Source organism: Thalia democratica, chromosome 7, assembly GCF_965202585.1.
Source record: "Thalia democratica chromosome 7, ktThaDemo2.hap1.1, whole genome shotgun sequence".
Lineage (NCBI taxonomy): Eukaryota > Metazoa > Chordata > Thaliacea > Salpida > Salpidae > Thalia > Thalia democratica.
The window spans coordinates 48,202,356-48,218,661 of record NC_139171.1 but is presented as its reverse complement, the minus strand read 5'-3'; the positions used below and the strand labels follow the sequence as shown (position 1 = coordinate 48,218,661).

General features: G+C 27.4%; 1 protein-coding gene across 1 annotated transcript; it reads left to right on the top strand.

Moving 5' to 3' along the window:
* The first annotated feature begins 4,393 nt into the window (after window positions 1–4,393).
* LOC145840437 (centrosomal protein of 95 kDa-like) lies at window positions 4,394–16,034 on the top strand. The gene is made up of 13 exons (XM_082947699.1): window positions 4,394–4,460; window positions 4,739–4,867; window positions 6,255–6,473; window positions 7,419–7,834; window positions 7,894–8,090; window positions 11,295–11,513; window positions 11,573–11,622; window positions 12,099–12,295; window positions 12,535–12,763; window positions 13,007–13,236; window positions 13,680–13,907; window positions 15,221–15,439; window positions 15,760–16,034. Exons 1-13 carry the CDS (start codon window positions 4,439–4,441, stop codon window positions 15,958–15,960), a joined length of 2,556 nt encoding a protein of 851 aa, XP_082803825.1. The 5' UTR covers window positions 4,394–4,438; the 3' UTR covers window positions 15,961–16,034.
* Window positions 16,035–16,306: the final 272 nt, after the last annotated feature.

Sequence of the window (16,306 nt, the reverse complement as noted above, 5' to 3'; positions counted from 1 at the left end):
TTTTTTTTTTTATACATAAAATTACTAATTAGCACTTTTAACTTATGTTGATATTGTTTATAATTTTAGAATATCACTTTATGATATCTAGTTTTGTTATCATTTAATAATTAGTTGCAATCAATAATGAAATTACGTAAAATCAAGCTACTATATCCGTAAAAAAATAAAATTCTTCATTTACCCTTGTCTTCAATTTTTTTAGATTTATTTAATAGATTAGTTTTGTTTAAAAGCTGCTTCTATTTTTTTTTCTTAATTTCATGTTTACGAGGTATTCACCAAATGGCTTAAAATCATAAACCAGCCTTGGTAAATGTGTTGATCGTGGACGGTTCAGTTATGCAAGAAGACACTTTTGCACGAATTTGGATCAGAGTTTTCTTGTTATTCTGCATCTACATAACTTTTATCTTTAAAAAATTTCCTTTTGCGTCTAGCAGATGTTGTAAAACTTTGTCCGACTAGTTTTTTCATTTGAATAGTTTTTGGTGGATAATTTTATTTTTATATTTTAAGAAGCACAAACTTTATTAAGTTTATAACTAAAAAAAATTATATTTTATAAAGTTGTCCACTATTGAGGGTTTGAATATTAAAAAAGTGAACAATATCAACTTTTGTTGTTTTCGACTGCTATGATTTTAACTGCGCTAACAACAACTTTTTATCCGAACACTTGAATCATCAGACCAAAACTCTTGTTAGGCTAAACTAGAACCTAAAATTTTTTTGTGATTTAAATTTTTCAATTTTTAATTGTGTGTAATTAATAATGTATTTTAAACAAACAACAATCGTTATAGCTTTCAATAGAAGAGTGCTACTTATGCAATGTAAAATATTAAGTTTAAAACAAATAGCAAACAAAATAAAGATTTTTAATGACTAAATCTCGCAAATAGGCTTCTTTTTTTTCGTTTGCCATATAAAATTTAAACAACCAATTTAAACTTTTGTTGCAGTTTTTCCACTCGTGATCCTTTGCTTTATACAAACCCATGCTACTCATAAACTTTTTAAAACAAATTTAGAGCAGAGTTTTTAATTTATTTCTATGATTATCTAACTTGCCTCTACAAAAGTTTAGATTTTTAAAAGTCAGTAGGTAATTTGTTTTTTAATTTTGAGCTTGTATATCTGATTGCACAATAATAAACAAGCTTTATTTGGCTTAATTAACGACAAAAAAAAACACAAAGTATTTGAAGGTATTAAAGGTCAAGTCGGAAAACAACCGTTTATCAACATTACAAGTAAATCGCAAAAATTAAAATAAAACTTATCTGTCTACTATTGTGATCAAAATGAACTGATAATCAGCTACTGCAAAAATATATTTAATTTAACCACTGATTAGAGTAAAAAAACTGAAAATATTAATTTGAGAATGACTACTCTTAAAATATTAAGCTGAGTTTACAGTAAATTTTGTTTTACTTAAGTCATAAAAAATTAGGTTACTTTTATAATTTTGTAAGAGCTTGAGCTCAAAACGATGTTGTTGTAAAAATTATAAATTTGTATAAACTAACTAAAATGCACATAATGTATTTTGTTGAGGTATAATGTCATTAAAACTTAGGTAAAGTAAGGAATTTGTTTATTTTTTAATTAATGTATTATTTGATTTTAATATTTAAACAACAACGAGGTATGTTTTGTTTTATCTAAGTACTTACTGCATTAAATACATTAACTTCTGAATGAATATTTAATTCATAACTCTCAACTGTTTTTGCAGCTGTATAATGCTTTTAGAATGCGTAACTGAAACGAGTTTTTATCTCACATTAAAATTGTCCTCAGTCCTCACCTTATCTTTAATGTTGGCACACTCAAAACAATTGTTGATTAAGTATTAATAACATATATATTATTTTTTAAATTTTAAGAGAAACTTTTTATAGACGAGCTTTAAGTTTTTAGAAGATTTTTCTTTTGCACAAGGTTCGGCATAACAGCCTTTTATTTTCAACTGTCTAGCTAAAGATCAATTTCAAATTATTTTGCAGATTACCTTACAAAATATTTAAACGGGCAAACGTGTTCTTAAATGATTTTACCAAAATAAAAAAATATATAAATAAATAAGAAAGTTTGAAAAAAATCATAAAAATATATGATTTTAAAAGTTTCTTTTGAAAAAGCTAAAACTTGCTTACTCTATATAGAGTCTATATTGTTTGCTTTCTACTTAAAAAGCTTCTCACGCGTCGCAAATTATTGCTTGGTAAGTCGCAGTTCTCTGACACCTGATTTAGCACTACGTTTTTTTGAGTCTTTATAAACTAAAAAAAAAACTCAAATGTTGTTTTTTTTATTGTCAGTAACAGTATTTAAAGTTTTACAAAGCAATATCCAAATAAAATATTATACTTTATGATTTAGCTGATTAGAGTATTTTCTTAAAATTAAATTAGTTTACTACTACTGCGTTGCAAGAACGAAACTTTATTAGATTGAATTGAAATACAATAAACAGTTGTTTAGGTAAAATTTTCAACAAACTTTTTAACAACCATAATATGAATTTGGTAAAAGCATGCATTATTTTTAATTCCAAGCTATTTTTTAAATGCCATTTTTAAAATGCCATTTTTAATAGAAGATAACCTATTAGTGTTTAATTAGAACAAGGTTTACAAAGTTCAACATACAATTAATTATTTAAAATCATAAACAACCTTGTTATTACCAAAAGTGTGTCCTAATGGTGTAGGTGTCTTGATGATGGCTTTGAAAATTCCATGAGCTGAATGGTTGGAAGACCACAACTCAGTGGTTGATACTAAAACAAAAAAGTTAGATATACACATTGCAATTTTAATTAATTGTTTTTATCTAAATTATTGGGTTATTTGGTTGCTCTGAAATTTATTGAAACAGTTAGTTCTGTTACAGATCATTACTTGATAGTTGTAAGAAGTTTTGGTATACAGACTTAAAAATAAAGGAAAGACTCTTTATAGCTCTAAACTTTTATCCCTTGTCTTATATCCTTTTTATTGTCTCCTATATCCCTTAATTTTAAAACTAATAATTCACCACCATTTATATCTTAACACTATTTTTATCTCTTTAACTTTGTTTGAATTTTTTAGTTATTTTAGTTGATCTTAATTTGTGGAGCTTTATATTAGTTATCATGTATAACAAATTCAAATAAAGTTACAAAATATAGGGTTATAATTTGTTAGCATTTTTAATCTACTAAATTTAAGGATTTAAAAACATATAAATTTGGGAAGTTCTGTGTTAGCTTTTATCCAAATAATGTAAATGTTTAAGGGCATAGGGGGTGTAAACACCCTTTTTTGGTTTGTGATCTTATTTTATATAGTTTATACTAAGCTACCAAATGCTTTTTACAGATTTAAAAAATTCAAAATAATTCTTGAGATATAGCCAGTCAAAGTTGGAGGCAACAATAGGATCTTTATGGGAGGCGCAAACTAAAATGGCAAAAATAGACTAATCACTAAAAATCTATCTTCTCCTAGGTTTTTTGAGATAACTACCTCAAATTTTCAGAAAATGTTCCTTGATATAATTAGAAAATTCTGCCTGAACAGATTTTAAAAAAATTAAAAAATAAAGATTTTATATAAAAAAAAAACAAAAAAAAAACTGTTTTTTTTTAGTTTTTTTGTTATAAAATTTTTGTTTTTTAGTTTTTTAAAAATCTGTTCTGACAGAATTTTTTAAATATTGCAAGGAACATTTCCTAAAATTTTGAGGTAGTTATCTCAAAAAACATAGGAGGAGATAGATTTTTAGTGATTTCTAGTTATTTGCTGTTTTAGTTTGCGCCTCCCATAAAGATCCTATTGTTGCCTCCAACTTTGACTGGCTATATCTCAAGAATTATTTTGAGTTTTTTAAATCTGTAAAAAGCATTTGGTAGCTTAGTATAAACTATATAAAATAAGATCAAAAACCAAAAAAGGGTGTTTACACCCCCTATGCCTTTAAACATATATATTATTTGGAAAAAAGCCTATTGTACAGTTAAAAATTAAATGTAAGAAGTGTAGAACATAATTACTTATTAAATTTTTATATATGTTAAAAAAATACTAGTCTCATGTAGTTTCATTAAATAATAAATATTAACCTTTACAGTTTACCATATAGATAATTGTTAAAGTAGTTTTGGCTAATTTTTAGTTTTTATAAGATTAAGTTTAATTAAAAGTTTTAACAATTGTTTTAATACATCTGATTTTGATAATTCTTGTAAAACTAAAAAAATAGTTTTGTATTGACTTATTTAAATAATAGACTTTAATTTTGTTTTTTACTTTACAAGCAGTTTTAAACAAAGATTGCATTAAATAAAAAAACATAATCTAAAATTATGTGAAACTATTGATTATTTATATGGTTACACAGAATAATTTAAAAGTAAAGTTAGCTAGTAATAACTCTACCAAAGATGAGTTCACTAACTGAAATGGGTAAGTATTAAATACTTTTTTTTTCTAAATACGTTTTTGCATACAAATATTTTTACTGAACAATATTTTTAATACAATTTCATTGGTAGTAGTTGTTTTATTAAAGTAGGTAAAACTATAAACTTTTTTTTATTTAAAAGTTCAGTTTTTTTAACAAAATAACATTACAAGTTATGAAGTAATTTATTTTTGTAACTACTTAAAAGATAGAAATTTTTATTATTAATTAATTTTTATTTTTAAGATCTTGAAAGTCAAAAGTAAAATATATATTAAAGGTTCAGTTGAATTTGCTAATAAAATTGCAAAAAAGTGTGAAATGCCACAAAGAGTTGAGTGTATCCAAGAGATTAACAGTGATTTTGTTCTGCTAGTCTACTATGCTATAATGGGAGAACTTCCTGATGGTATTAATAGATTATTATGTAAAAATGCAAACTTTTTTTTTACTAATGTTTACTTGGCTCTTGAATAAAAACAAATTGCTTAATTTATTATATGATAAAAAGCAATTCACAACCCATTTAAGCAAATACAAGTTTATTTTGTGACTTAAGCTTATAGAAATTGAAGTTTCTTTTTAAGTAATGATAAACTAAAAATTTGCATTTACATGACAAATATATCAGTCAAATAAAAATGTTTATAAACAAAATATTATGTGTAAAAAAATTCCTTATATGTTATTGAAGTTATGAACTTATGAAAATTAGTACCTATTTTCTTAATTGAAATATAATCTTGATAGAAGATTATTTAATTAACACAATATTTGTTTATATCTGTAAACAAAATAATTACAGCAATTTGTATAATATACACAATTATAATATACATTATAGCTAGGCCAATAGTTATACATACTTTTTCTTCTATATTTAAAGATTTTAAACAAATTGTTTAAAAAGTTATATATTATTTTAACAATTTTTATATAATTTTTTAACTTAACTTTATACTTATTATTAATTTTAACCACATTTAAATGTTGGTTTAGTTCGTTTAACATTAATTACAAGCTTGTTTTTAAAAATATTGAAAATATAGTATATTAAGGGCATAGGGGGGGGGTAAACACCCTTTTTTGGTTTTTTATCTTATTTTATATAGTTTTTACTAAGCTACAAGATGCTTTTTACAAATTTTAAAAATTCAAAATAATTTTTGAGATATAGCCGGTCAAAGTTGGAGGCAACAATAGGAACCTTATGGGAGGCGCAAACTAAAACGGCAAATAACTAGAAATCACTAAAAATCTATCTCCTCCTACGTTTTTTGAGATAACTACCTCAAATTTTCAGGAAATGTTCCTTGCAATATTTAGAAAATTCTGTCGGAACAGAATTTGAAAAAATAAAAAAATAAAAATTTTATATAAAAAATTAACAAAAAAATCAATTTTTTTTTAGTTTTATTGTTATAAAATTTTTATTTTTTAATTTTTTCAAAATCTGTTCCAACAGAATTTTCTAAACTTATCAAGGAACATTTCCTGAAAATTTGAGGTAGTTATCTCAAAAAACGTAGGAGAAGATAGATTTTTAGTGAAATAGTCTATTTTGGCCGTTTTAGTTTGCGCCTCCCATAAGGTTCCTATTGTTGCCTCCGACTTTGACCAGCTATATCTCAAAAATTATTTTGAATTTTTTTAATCTGTAAAAAGCATCTTGTAGCTTAGTAAAAACTACATAAAATAAGATAAAAAACCAAAAAAAGGTGTTTACCCCCCCTATGCCCTTAATTGTACAACAGAATTGTTTAAAACTTTTTTTTTTATTCCAATAAACTTTGAAGGTATCTTAACTGAGGCAAGAAGTAAAGAGGCCCAAGTTCACAACATCAGCTGTACAATAAAGGTTTTAGAAAAAGAGTACTTGCAAACGAGTCTGTCACACATATCGCCTAAAAGCTTTGTGGACTCTGAACCGATTGCAGTTTACAATTTGCTAGAAATTTTTGATGGCCTTACAGAGTTTATGATTGATTATATTGAGAGCAAAACTTCAAAACAAGGTTGGTTTGTTAAAAATAATAAATAAGTAGTTGTAATACTAAGTTGTTACCTTATTTTTATCTCTTGGTTGATTGTTATTTAGTTTATGTTAAAAACAGTTTAAAATTCAATTGGTTAACTGAAAAGTTGATTTTTAATTTGTTTAGATTAGTACTTACATTAAAAATTAATTTACTAAATATAACAGTTTACTTATTTTCGAATAAATTCATAATTTGTTTTTTTTTTGCTAATATAAGTTTTTTTTTAATGATGTAGTAAGAATGTAACTACATTTTTTGTTTAAATTTGACTTAGATTTTCTTTCTCAATTTTAGACCAAAATTACGTAAAAAAAAATTTTTTTTTTGATGTTTATGTTATTAAATTTAAAATTATTAGCATTTTAATCAAATATATAAGTTTTTGTTTTACTAATATTTTGTTTTTCTTGCGTTACTTAGTGTTACAATACTTTATTAAACAAAGTAATATAGTAGACTATAAAAGTCTCTAGCTGAATAATAAAATCTTCAAACACAAAGGTGAGCGATAATAATAATAAGGCGTTCAGATACCAAACATTTATTAGTACAGCAATAGTTTTACTGCAGGTCTTCAGGTACAATAATATTTGATAAATTCTTATTTTAAATAATTGTTGTACCTGAAGATCTGCTACAAAACATCAAAACTGTAGTTGTACTAATAGTCGTTTTGTTATTATTAAACAAAGTAAGATTTTCGTTGATTATATTAAAACATATAAAGTTATATTTACATAGAAATGTAAAAACTTAAAACATTTTTGTTATTTACCAAGAATATTAAATGTTGAAATGGTTTTTTTAATTATAATTGTTTTTAAACCCCATTATAAGTTACTATTTATGACTTCATAAAACTGCATTAAATGTAATTACAATATATTAAATGCTGTAATTTTTTCTACATTACTATTTTAGGTTCATCTGCAACTTTTATTTCTCATTACTCAGAAAATGATTCCAACAAGTTTATTAAAAAGGAAAAACTAGAAATTGTAGATATGAATGATTCAAGCTTTCATGAATTGGAACCAGTTAAAAGTTTAGGAGAGTTTTCTCTATCTGAGTCAAGCTCTAAAAACCAAGTCAAAAGTCTTCAAAATATTTCCTTATCAACTGTAGAAGGTGATTTGAAAACTTCATTCAGTAGTAAAGTTGATAGTTTAATTCCGGATGATGTACCAGATGATGCTGAAAAGGAACTGCGTTTACCTAAATTTGCGCATAAAAAGCAACCAGCCAAACGAAACTTGATTAGTCGTTTTGAGTCTTTGGCTTTAGATAATGATTCCAAAAACTGTGGACTAACCGCAAAATACTTTTCAGAAGATAAAGTAAGTCTTTCAAGTTATTGCCAACTTATTATTGTATGTTTATCAAATTTTTGTTCCAGGAGAACTCTGATGAGTACGCAGCATTTTATAAAGACAGTGAAGGAATTGATGTACTTGATGGTAAAGAAACTGATATACAGAGTGATAACTCTACTACTAATAATAAAGAAGCTAATCAAAATAAACCAGTAAATACTACTTTCAGTACAGACAAGGAAAGTGAATTACTTGAAAATGCAAAAAATATTGAAACAAGGTTGTTTAAGGGTTCTAACTTACTTGATGACTTTACTTATAAATAAGTTTGTTTTAATAAACATGCAAATTTAAAAAAAAATTATATTATCCATTATCGTTTTTTTAATAGGTAAATAATTGATAATTAATTAGAAATGGGTTTCCACTTTAAGAAAAACATTTGTGTAGTGTATACGGTATATATAATTGATGCAATAGCAGTGTTTTGGTAGATCCTTATTATAGATTAAGATACCATAAGTCTATTAATTTTTTTTATTATAGTGCTATTAATAACATAGCAATAAATAATCACAATGATTGGTAAGATCTCTTTTTATATTTGAAGTTTTTGTAAATATAATTAATCTATTACAAATATTATTACTGGACATGGTTAAGGCCACACATGTGCAAGGTAAAAATACTAACATCCCAAAATGAGTAGGATCAAAAAATTAAAAATAGAATTATGATGTTCTATCATATTTTTATTAGTTGATCTTAGTTTGTAGAGTTATTTTACCTATCAGACTTTTTAAACTGCTTTGAAAAATTCAAAGTCACTTTTGAGATGCAATAAATCAAAAACAGTAAGTACAATAGGCTCCTTTAGTAAGTTGCAAACCAAAAAGCACAAAAAAACTATTTCATTAAAATTTATTTTATTCTTAATTTTTTGTTGATTATCCTAAAGTTTTTACAGTTTAAAGTTTACTTATAGAAAATTAATTCACTCAAAACAAACTTTTAATTTTGTAAACCAGTTTTTGTTTTGATGTTTTTGTCAAAATTTTTTGTTTTTTATATCTTAAAAGTCCAACATGTCATTTTTATAAGTGTTTAAAGAATTTTTTTTCATAGTTTTATGTCTCAAAAAATAAAACAAACATAAATTGAATTTTAGTAAATTAATAAATTTCTTAGAAAATCAGCAACAATATATTGTGGTTTTTACCTTTGTATTGAAAACTTTTTACAAAAATGATAATATTTCAAAAGTTATGTAATCTTTTTATCTTTTAAAACTGACTAATAGTTTATGCTTTAGGCTTTCATGTAAACGCAAACCTTAGTTTTGTAAAAAGAATCTTTACCTCCTTATGCTGCATCTCTAAACTTATTTAGTTTATCTAACAAAAAAGATCCTTAGATGATAAATGAAAATAAAACACCATCATTAAAAAAGTCATCCAAACGTAAAAAAACATAAGATATATTGAATAACATCATGATTCAATATAGTTATCGTTTTTATGAAAACAGAAATATTAAGTTTTAGAACCATCTTGATTGATTAATTTTAGATTGAGGTTTATTTGAGCTGTTTATCATTATTCAGTAGACTGTCTTTTTTGAATTTAACTTGTTTTAATAAAAGTATAAGCATTTTTTTACAAAAACTAACATTGGCTCTTAAATGAAAGTTTTAAATACAAACTAAAAGACAGTTTTATAAAATTTAAAAATCTTATTTAACGTTAGAGATGTTTTTTGTAAAAAGTTTCTGATACAAACATATGGACCGCAAATTTCTTGGGGTCAGTTTTCTCACAAATTAAAAAAAACAATAAAAATCAATCTTTAACATCATTTTTTAAGCTAGAAACCTCAAAATTTTAGAAAACGGTTCTTTTATAGTTTAAAAGAAATTAAAGGTTGCGATGGTGAAAATATTAATAAATAAAAAAAGATATAAAAAAACAAAAAAAAAGTGTTTTTTTTTAAAGTTTTTTTACAAAATTAAAAAAATCGTGTCTTAAATCTATTTAAAAAATTTAATAATTGGCTTTCTGTGAAAGTTTGAAGAAAATTGGTAAAAGAATGAAGGAAAGATATAAGTATAAGTCTTCTTTTTTGCGTTTTTGGTTTGCACCTTCCTTGATCAGCTTTGATCACAGTTAAAAAATTTCTGATAGCTCGGATAAAACTAAAAAATAACATCAACTTGTAAAAATTAAAATGGAGCCCCTATGCCCTTAACATCCTTTTGAGGCCATTTTGCAGTATAATTTTGTATTTCATCACATTGGTACTTGAAGTATCCAAGTTCAACATTGTAAGTTTCTGAAGTTAATAGGATATCATGAAACATCTTTTCAAGATCTTTCACTCTTTTAAAATGTGTGTATGCTATGTAGTCAGAGTAGTTATATTTGCAGTGCGCGTTTCATTGGGCCCTATGAATAGACTTTTTTGAGAATTACTTGCGTGAGTGCATATGGACCTATTGCTTTCGTCCTCATACAAGCATAACTGCTCAATTAGTTGTCCATTTCTGTCCTTGGGCCTAGTATCTGCCCTAAGCTTGGCCGTGCAACTTGCTCACAGAGCTCAGCTATATCTAGGTCCTCATAACTATTAACTAACTGTGTTTGATCAATATGTTGATCTTGTACCAAAGTATTTTTGTTTAAGTTTTGTAGAAGTATTTGTATGGCATTTTGTTTTATATGACCCTCTATGATTTATTGTTTGATCTAACCCCCTACGGAATTTTGTTCTATACGATCCTCTATGGTAATTTGTTTATATTTAGCCCTATGTTTTTCTGGTTTAGGTTATACCTAAAGGTCTTATGTCATTAAGAAATGTTGTGTAGTCTATTTTCATTTTGAATTGTAAGTAGCCTATTGCCATTTTTATGTCTCCTTCAACTGTTTATTTAAATACTGTTTGTACTTGCTTTTGAGGACGCCATTGATACGATTGGATGTTGGTGTCCCAACAATGAACTGAGGGCAGATTGACAACGAGACCTTTTTGTACATACTTTGCCTGCAGGGGCCGTGACACTCTAGAGTGTTTACGTTTGGGGCTCTCTACAGGCAGTATCTTACTTTTACTGTTAGGGTTTGACATAATAATATTTTAGTCCTTATATATTATTTTAATGTATAATATTAACTTTCTACTATGGGTCTTATTAATGTTTGGGGCTACTTAAACTACTATAAAAAAAACTAAGCACAGATGTATGGGTGATTTTTCTCTTTTTAAATAGATAACTAAAAAAATATAAATTAATTTCACAATATTAAAATACAATTTACTTATTAAAAACTCTAACAGAATCAATGCTTAGTAACTATTAATTGTTGCAATGTAAGCATTTTTTGATGTTATTTACTTCTACTTTGAAATAATTTAGATTTTTGGAGAGTAAATATGTTTATACAAAACATAAAAAAAGAATAGAGTTTTAATTTATCATTCATTTTAGTGAAACACAAAACGATCCCGTTTTACTTACCTCTGAAGAAATTAAGTCAAAAGTTGTAAATAAATTGCAAGAAGAAGAAAATGATGTGCCTTTGTTAAACACTGCTCCAGAAAAAAGAGACTGGCATCATTTAATGGAAAATTTACAGCAAACCGTTGAAGAGTCTCGTAGAATTCGAGAAAAATATTACAGCAAGAAACCAGACAACATTTCTTCGTGGTTAGTCTTGTAATTCCTGTCAAGAACTTTTCTTTCTAACATTTTGTTTTTTTTTGCAGTGACTCCATAGGTAAAGAACAGTTTGACATTGAAGAAACATCAACTTGTGGTTAGTCAGTATTTTGTCAACCTTTTAAAAATGAAGTTTGTAAAGTAGTAGAAGTTTTTTGAGTCTGTTTTCAACTATTTTTTTACTGACCAGTTTTACTTACTTTAAACTCTTAAAAAGTCCAGTTATGTTTATTTTTTTTTCATTTTTAAAATTTAGCAAGTAGTAAAAAATATAAGTTTAATAAAGTGTAAAATAATTTAAATTTACTAAACTATATTCAAAAAGTTTTAAAAAGTCTTTTGTAAACTTTATCACAAAACTATCTTTTTTCTAAGATTATGTGTTTTTTATTAAGTTAAATATTTTTTATACAGAAATGAAGTGCAGTGTAAAAATATTTTTATCGAGTGGTAAAGTGCATCTAAAAGCCTGTAGAATAAATTTTTTCTAAATTACAAAAACAAACTTCTTTAAAAAACTAAATTTTACTTTTTTTCATTAAAGTTTAATGAGTTTGAAAATATTACTTACAGAAAACAAAGACTCATTGAAGGAAATGGCAAGCAAACAACACAGCAGAAAAGTTCATTTTGATTCTCACATTGACTTCAGCAGTCCAGCAAACACCGATTTCGCTAAAACTGATGATTTCGAAAACCAGGAAAACCCTCAAGCGAAATTTAACACAGTGCTCAATAGAGAGGATCAACTTCAAAAGTTGAAGAACAAGGTTGGTTATTTTAATTAAAAAACTAGTATATTCAACATTTGTTTAAGAGTTTTTTCGCACACTTTAGTTTCTTAAGTTTTTTAAATTGTTATTTATAATATTATTGTTGGAAGATTAACCAATAATAAAATTATATAAAAAAAATTGTTGCTTGTAATTATTACAATGTAGCTTAAACCATGGAATTTAATCTAAATCTTCTGACTTGTTTAACCAAACTTTTACTTTTTGTGTTTCAGCTTTTAGAGAGCAGCTACAGAAACCAACTGCAAGACGTAAACGATGCGGCCAACCAAAAGATAAACCCACTTCGCAAAAAGACCACTCTGACCGAACAGAACTTGAAGGAAATTTTGCTGAGGGACCGGAAGCGTTTGGTGGCAAAGAAGAGCAGAAGGTCGGGTACCGATAAGGCGCGGAGAGCTGTCGGCGCTTCGGCCAAGAGAAAAGGCTTTTGCATGCCCATAGGTGGGAAAAAAGCATTATGTGTGCATTTCAAGTTTACTTAAGATTAAAAATTTATTTAATTGTTTTAAAAATGGGTAGTTCAAAAGTCACTTTGAATCTTAATACGCGTTAAAAAACCACTGGTAATGTAACTAATTGTATTAAAAATTAGACTAAAAGTATTTTAGCCCCCTGTGATTTAAAATAATAGACCAATCTCTGCAGCAATTATATTTCTAATGATTTTAAACATTATACCCACAGTCCGCAAAGTTCCGCAGCGGCGCGCCGGGGGTCCAGTCAAAAAGAAAGTTAAAAGCCAGTTGAAGATAGGAGAGCACGACCTTCTGCCCACACTGCTGCAGCAGTTCCCTGGCATTGAACTTTCCAAGCAGACTTTGGACAACGCGTGGCGGAAGCAGTTCAGGCAGATCGAAAATCTGACCCGGATGCAGAACAACCACCTGCAGAAGAAGCGCGCCAGCGATCTCAAGGTAGTTTTGTTTTAATTTGTTTGCCAAATATTTTAAGTTAGACTTTAATTGTGCTATTTGAATCTATAAAAGTTATAATCATATGAGATTAATAAAAACTGAGCTCTTCAATGTTAATTAAACTTTGTAGAAAATTAGCTCGACTCTAAACTACCTTATAAGTTTTCAGCATTTTTTTTAAACTCAAATATGTGTGTGCAAAGAATTTCAAATTAAACTTTGTGTTTAAGCTTGAGTTGTACAATTTAAATCTGTAAAAGTTGTAAGTCTATGATGTAATAGAAATTGAGCTGCTCAATTTTAATTAAACTTGACAAATAACCTTGAATTCTAAAATCATCCTGAAAGTTTTCAACATTTTTTTTCAACCGCTAGAAAAAAGCACTTTGTTCAGTTTCAGATAAACTTTGTCAACTCTTAAACCGTCTCATTTTTTTTCACAGCTGCAAGAGGCGCACCGGAGCCACCAGCTGCTTACCGACGTGATGCGGAGGGAGCACGAGCAGACGCAGCGCGTGAGGGAGCGACGGAGGAGGGAGGGGGAGGAGAGGAAGGTGTCGCGGGAGGAGAAGGAGAAGAGGCAGCAGACGGCGAGGGTGCGGAGGTACTTCGAGGACTACCACCTGCAGATGAGGGCCAAGATGACGAAGAGGAGGACCAGGGAAGAAAAAGTAATTACGTTTTACAGTTATGTGTTAATTTTATGTTGGTAGTGTTGCTGTAAAAGAAAAGTATTTTTTAGTGTTTTTTAAAGTTACTTAAATAAATTGTTTTCTTCCTTTAAACTTATTTGAACCTTTGAATCGAAATGAAGAAAAAGTAATTATATGTTGAAGAAAAAGTATAAAACTAGATGTTGTGGAACTGTGTTTCATTAAAGTTTTAAGTGTTGATAATTTTGTTATAAAGGGAAAATGTAAGAGATCCTTCACTTTCCTTAACGCCACCTACTACAAATAATTATGTACATGACCAGGGAAGCAAAAACAATAAAAAATAGATGCTGTAGAATTTTGTTTTGTTTTAATTAAAAGTTTTGACGGTTTTGTTTAAAAAGGAGATATGCATGATCTTTTTGCGTTCTTGTAGTTACGAAAAAGATTTTTTTTATTTGTGTAAATGTAACTGGATAATACACAATTAATGTAAAAATTTAATACATTCTCTTTTTTGTAACTAAGCAAACTTAAACTTGTTTACATCGTCTTTCAGGACACACTCAGGATGTTTTGATTTCTTTTAAAACTCAGGCTGACTCATGATAATTTTGTTTTTTTATAAAAAATTAGAATAATTAAAAAAAAAAGTTTAATCTCAGGACATATCTTGATCTTAATTGAGGTTTTTTAATCCATTTTCAATATTTTATAATTTATATAACCAGTTTTATTTAAAAACTTGATTTTTATTAATCTTAAAATGCTTATTTAATTTTTTTAGCCATCTGGCTAGCTCTTAACTACTCTTAGAAATAACATTGTAATTTTTATTCAGACCTGGAATAATTATTTCTCATGTTTTGATTTTACCTTAAACAGAAACAGTTTATAAAAGTTTAACTATTAATTATAAAGTTTTGTTAAAAAAATTAAAACTTTATAAACGGTTACATAAATTATCAACGAGCTTTTTTTTTATCTCATTTGATTTAAACCTCAAGTGTTGAGTTTTCGAAATCAGTGTTTTTCAGTTGTTTAGTAAACATGAAATGTAGAAGCATCTATATGTACGGCTTTCCTATTTATTATTAGAAGACAAATAAACATGAGGTACAAGTAGTCAGAGTCAGAGGCGAAAACATTTTTTTAAGGACTTAAAAAAAATTTAGTTTGACTCTACATATATTTTTTTGACTCAAAGAGTAGCAACCCTTATCTAATTTGAAAAAAATAATTTTGACATAAATTTTCGAGGTGGATATATATAACTTAAATGTGAAAATTTAAAACTCATTAAAACAATATATTTAAAATTTCCACGCCAGATTTTCAAGCACTTGTTCGAAGAAGGGCTGGAAATACAGAAGCACAGGCTGACGGAGCTGAGAAAGTACGCCCGGGACAAGCGGAAGATGCTGCAGAACCACCAGAAGAACCAGATCGACTCGCTGGAAAACTACTACAAGGACCAGTTCGACGTTCTGGCTGAAAATTTGCAGCAGGAAAAGCGAGACTTGACGATTAGAGACAGAGCTCAGTCGGATGTTGGTAAAAGTTCATTGTGACTTTATATTTCTTACTATTGGTTTTTCACTTATATTTTGTAATTCCGTACCTCTATGATGTTCTTAAAACATGTTTTACTGTTAGAGTAAACAGAAGTTTAATTTTTGGTATGTAAATTTCATATCATTTAATATAAATTCAATAGAAAATGCTTGATTACTTTTAAAAACCATCTCTAAATTAAACAAAAACTACCAATTTCTCGTGATACAACGGTTAATCAACTATAAACTATGATTATGAAAAACCAGTTTGTACCTTTTACAATAAAAAAAAGCAATACAAATATATCCACTAGCTGGTGCGCAAGATGAAGTCGGGGTTGCGCAAGAAGATGGCCGACGAGATAGGCGAATTGCAGAAGCTGATAGTGAGGGATGACGACGACTGCCACTTCAGGGAGATCGAAGCGGACCGGGTGAGGCGGCAGCTGCAGCTGGCCACCTACCACGCCAAGTTCAACAAGCCTACCACTTCCGCCGTTGGTGGGTTCTTTTAAATTGCTGACTGGTGAGTGGACGGAAATTTTTTGTTAATTAAAAAAAATAATTGATGAATTTTGTTAATGGATTTTTTACGACTTAGATTAAAGCTTATTTGTTAAATTCAAAAGCCTTAATCGAATTTCAATTTTCAGTTTAACGAATTTAATTAAATAAATAAAAATATTCGTCTTTAGCTTGTAAACGAGTGGGTTTTTACTCTCCCTTGTTTTTGTAACAGTGTTTAAAAGTTTTTAATTGGAAAAATATCGCTGGATTTGTTAATTTATTTTTTATAATATAATAAGAGCTGATCTGTTAAATTCAAAAAGCCTTCATCGGCTTTCAATTTTTAAGTGAAAA

Bases quoted from the DNA above. Each gene is read 5' to 3' on its own strand.
- LOC145840437 (XM_082947699.1), top strand. From the start codon at position 4,439: ATGAGTTCACTAACTGAAATGG. The intron at 6,474-7,418 runs GTTGGTTTGTTA...TTACTATTTTAG, and splicing joins GAGCAAAACTTCAAAACAAG to GTTCATCTGCAACTTTTATT. The intron at 13,237-13,679 runs GTAGTTTTGTTT...TTTTTTTCACAG, and splicing joins AGCGCGCCAGCGATCTCAAG to CTGCAAGAGGCGCACCGGAG.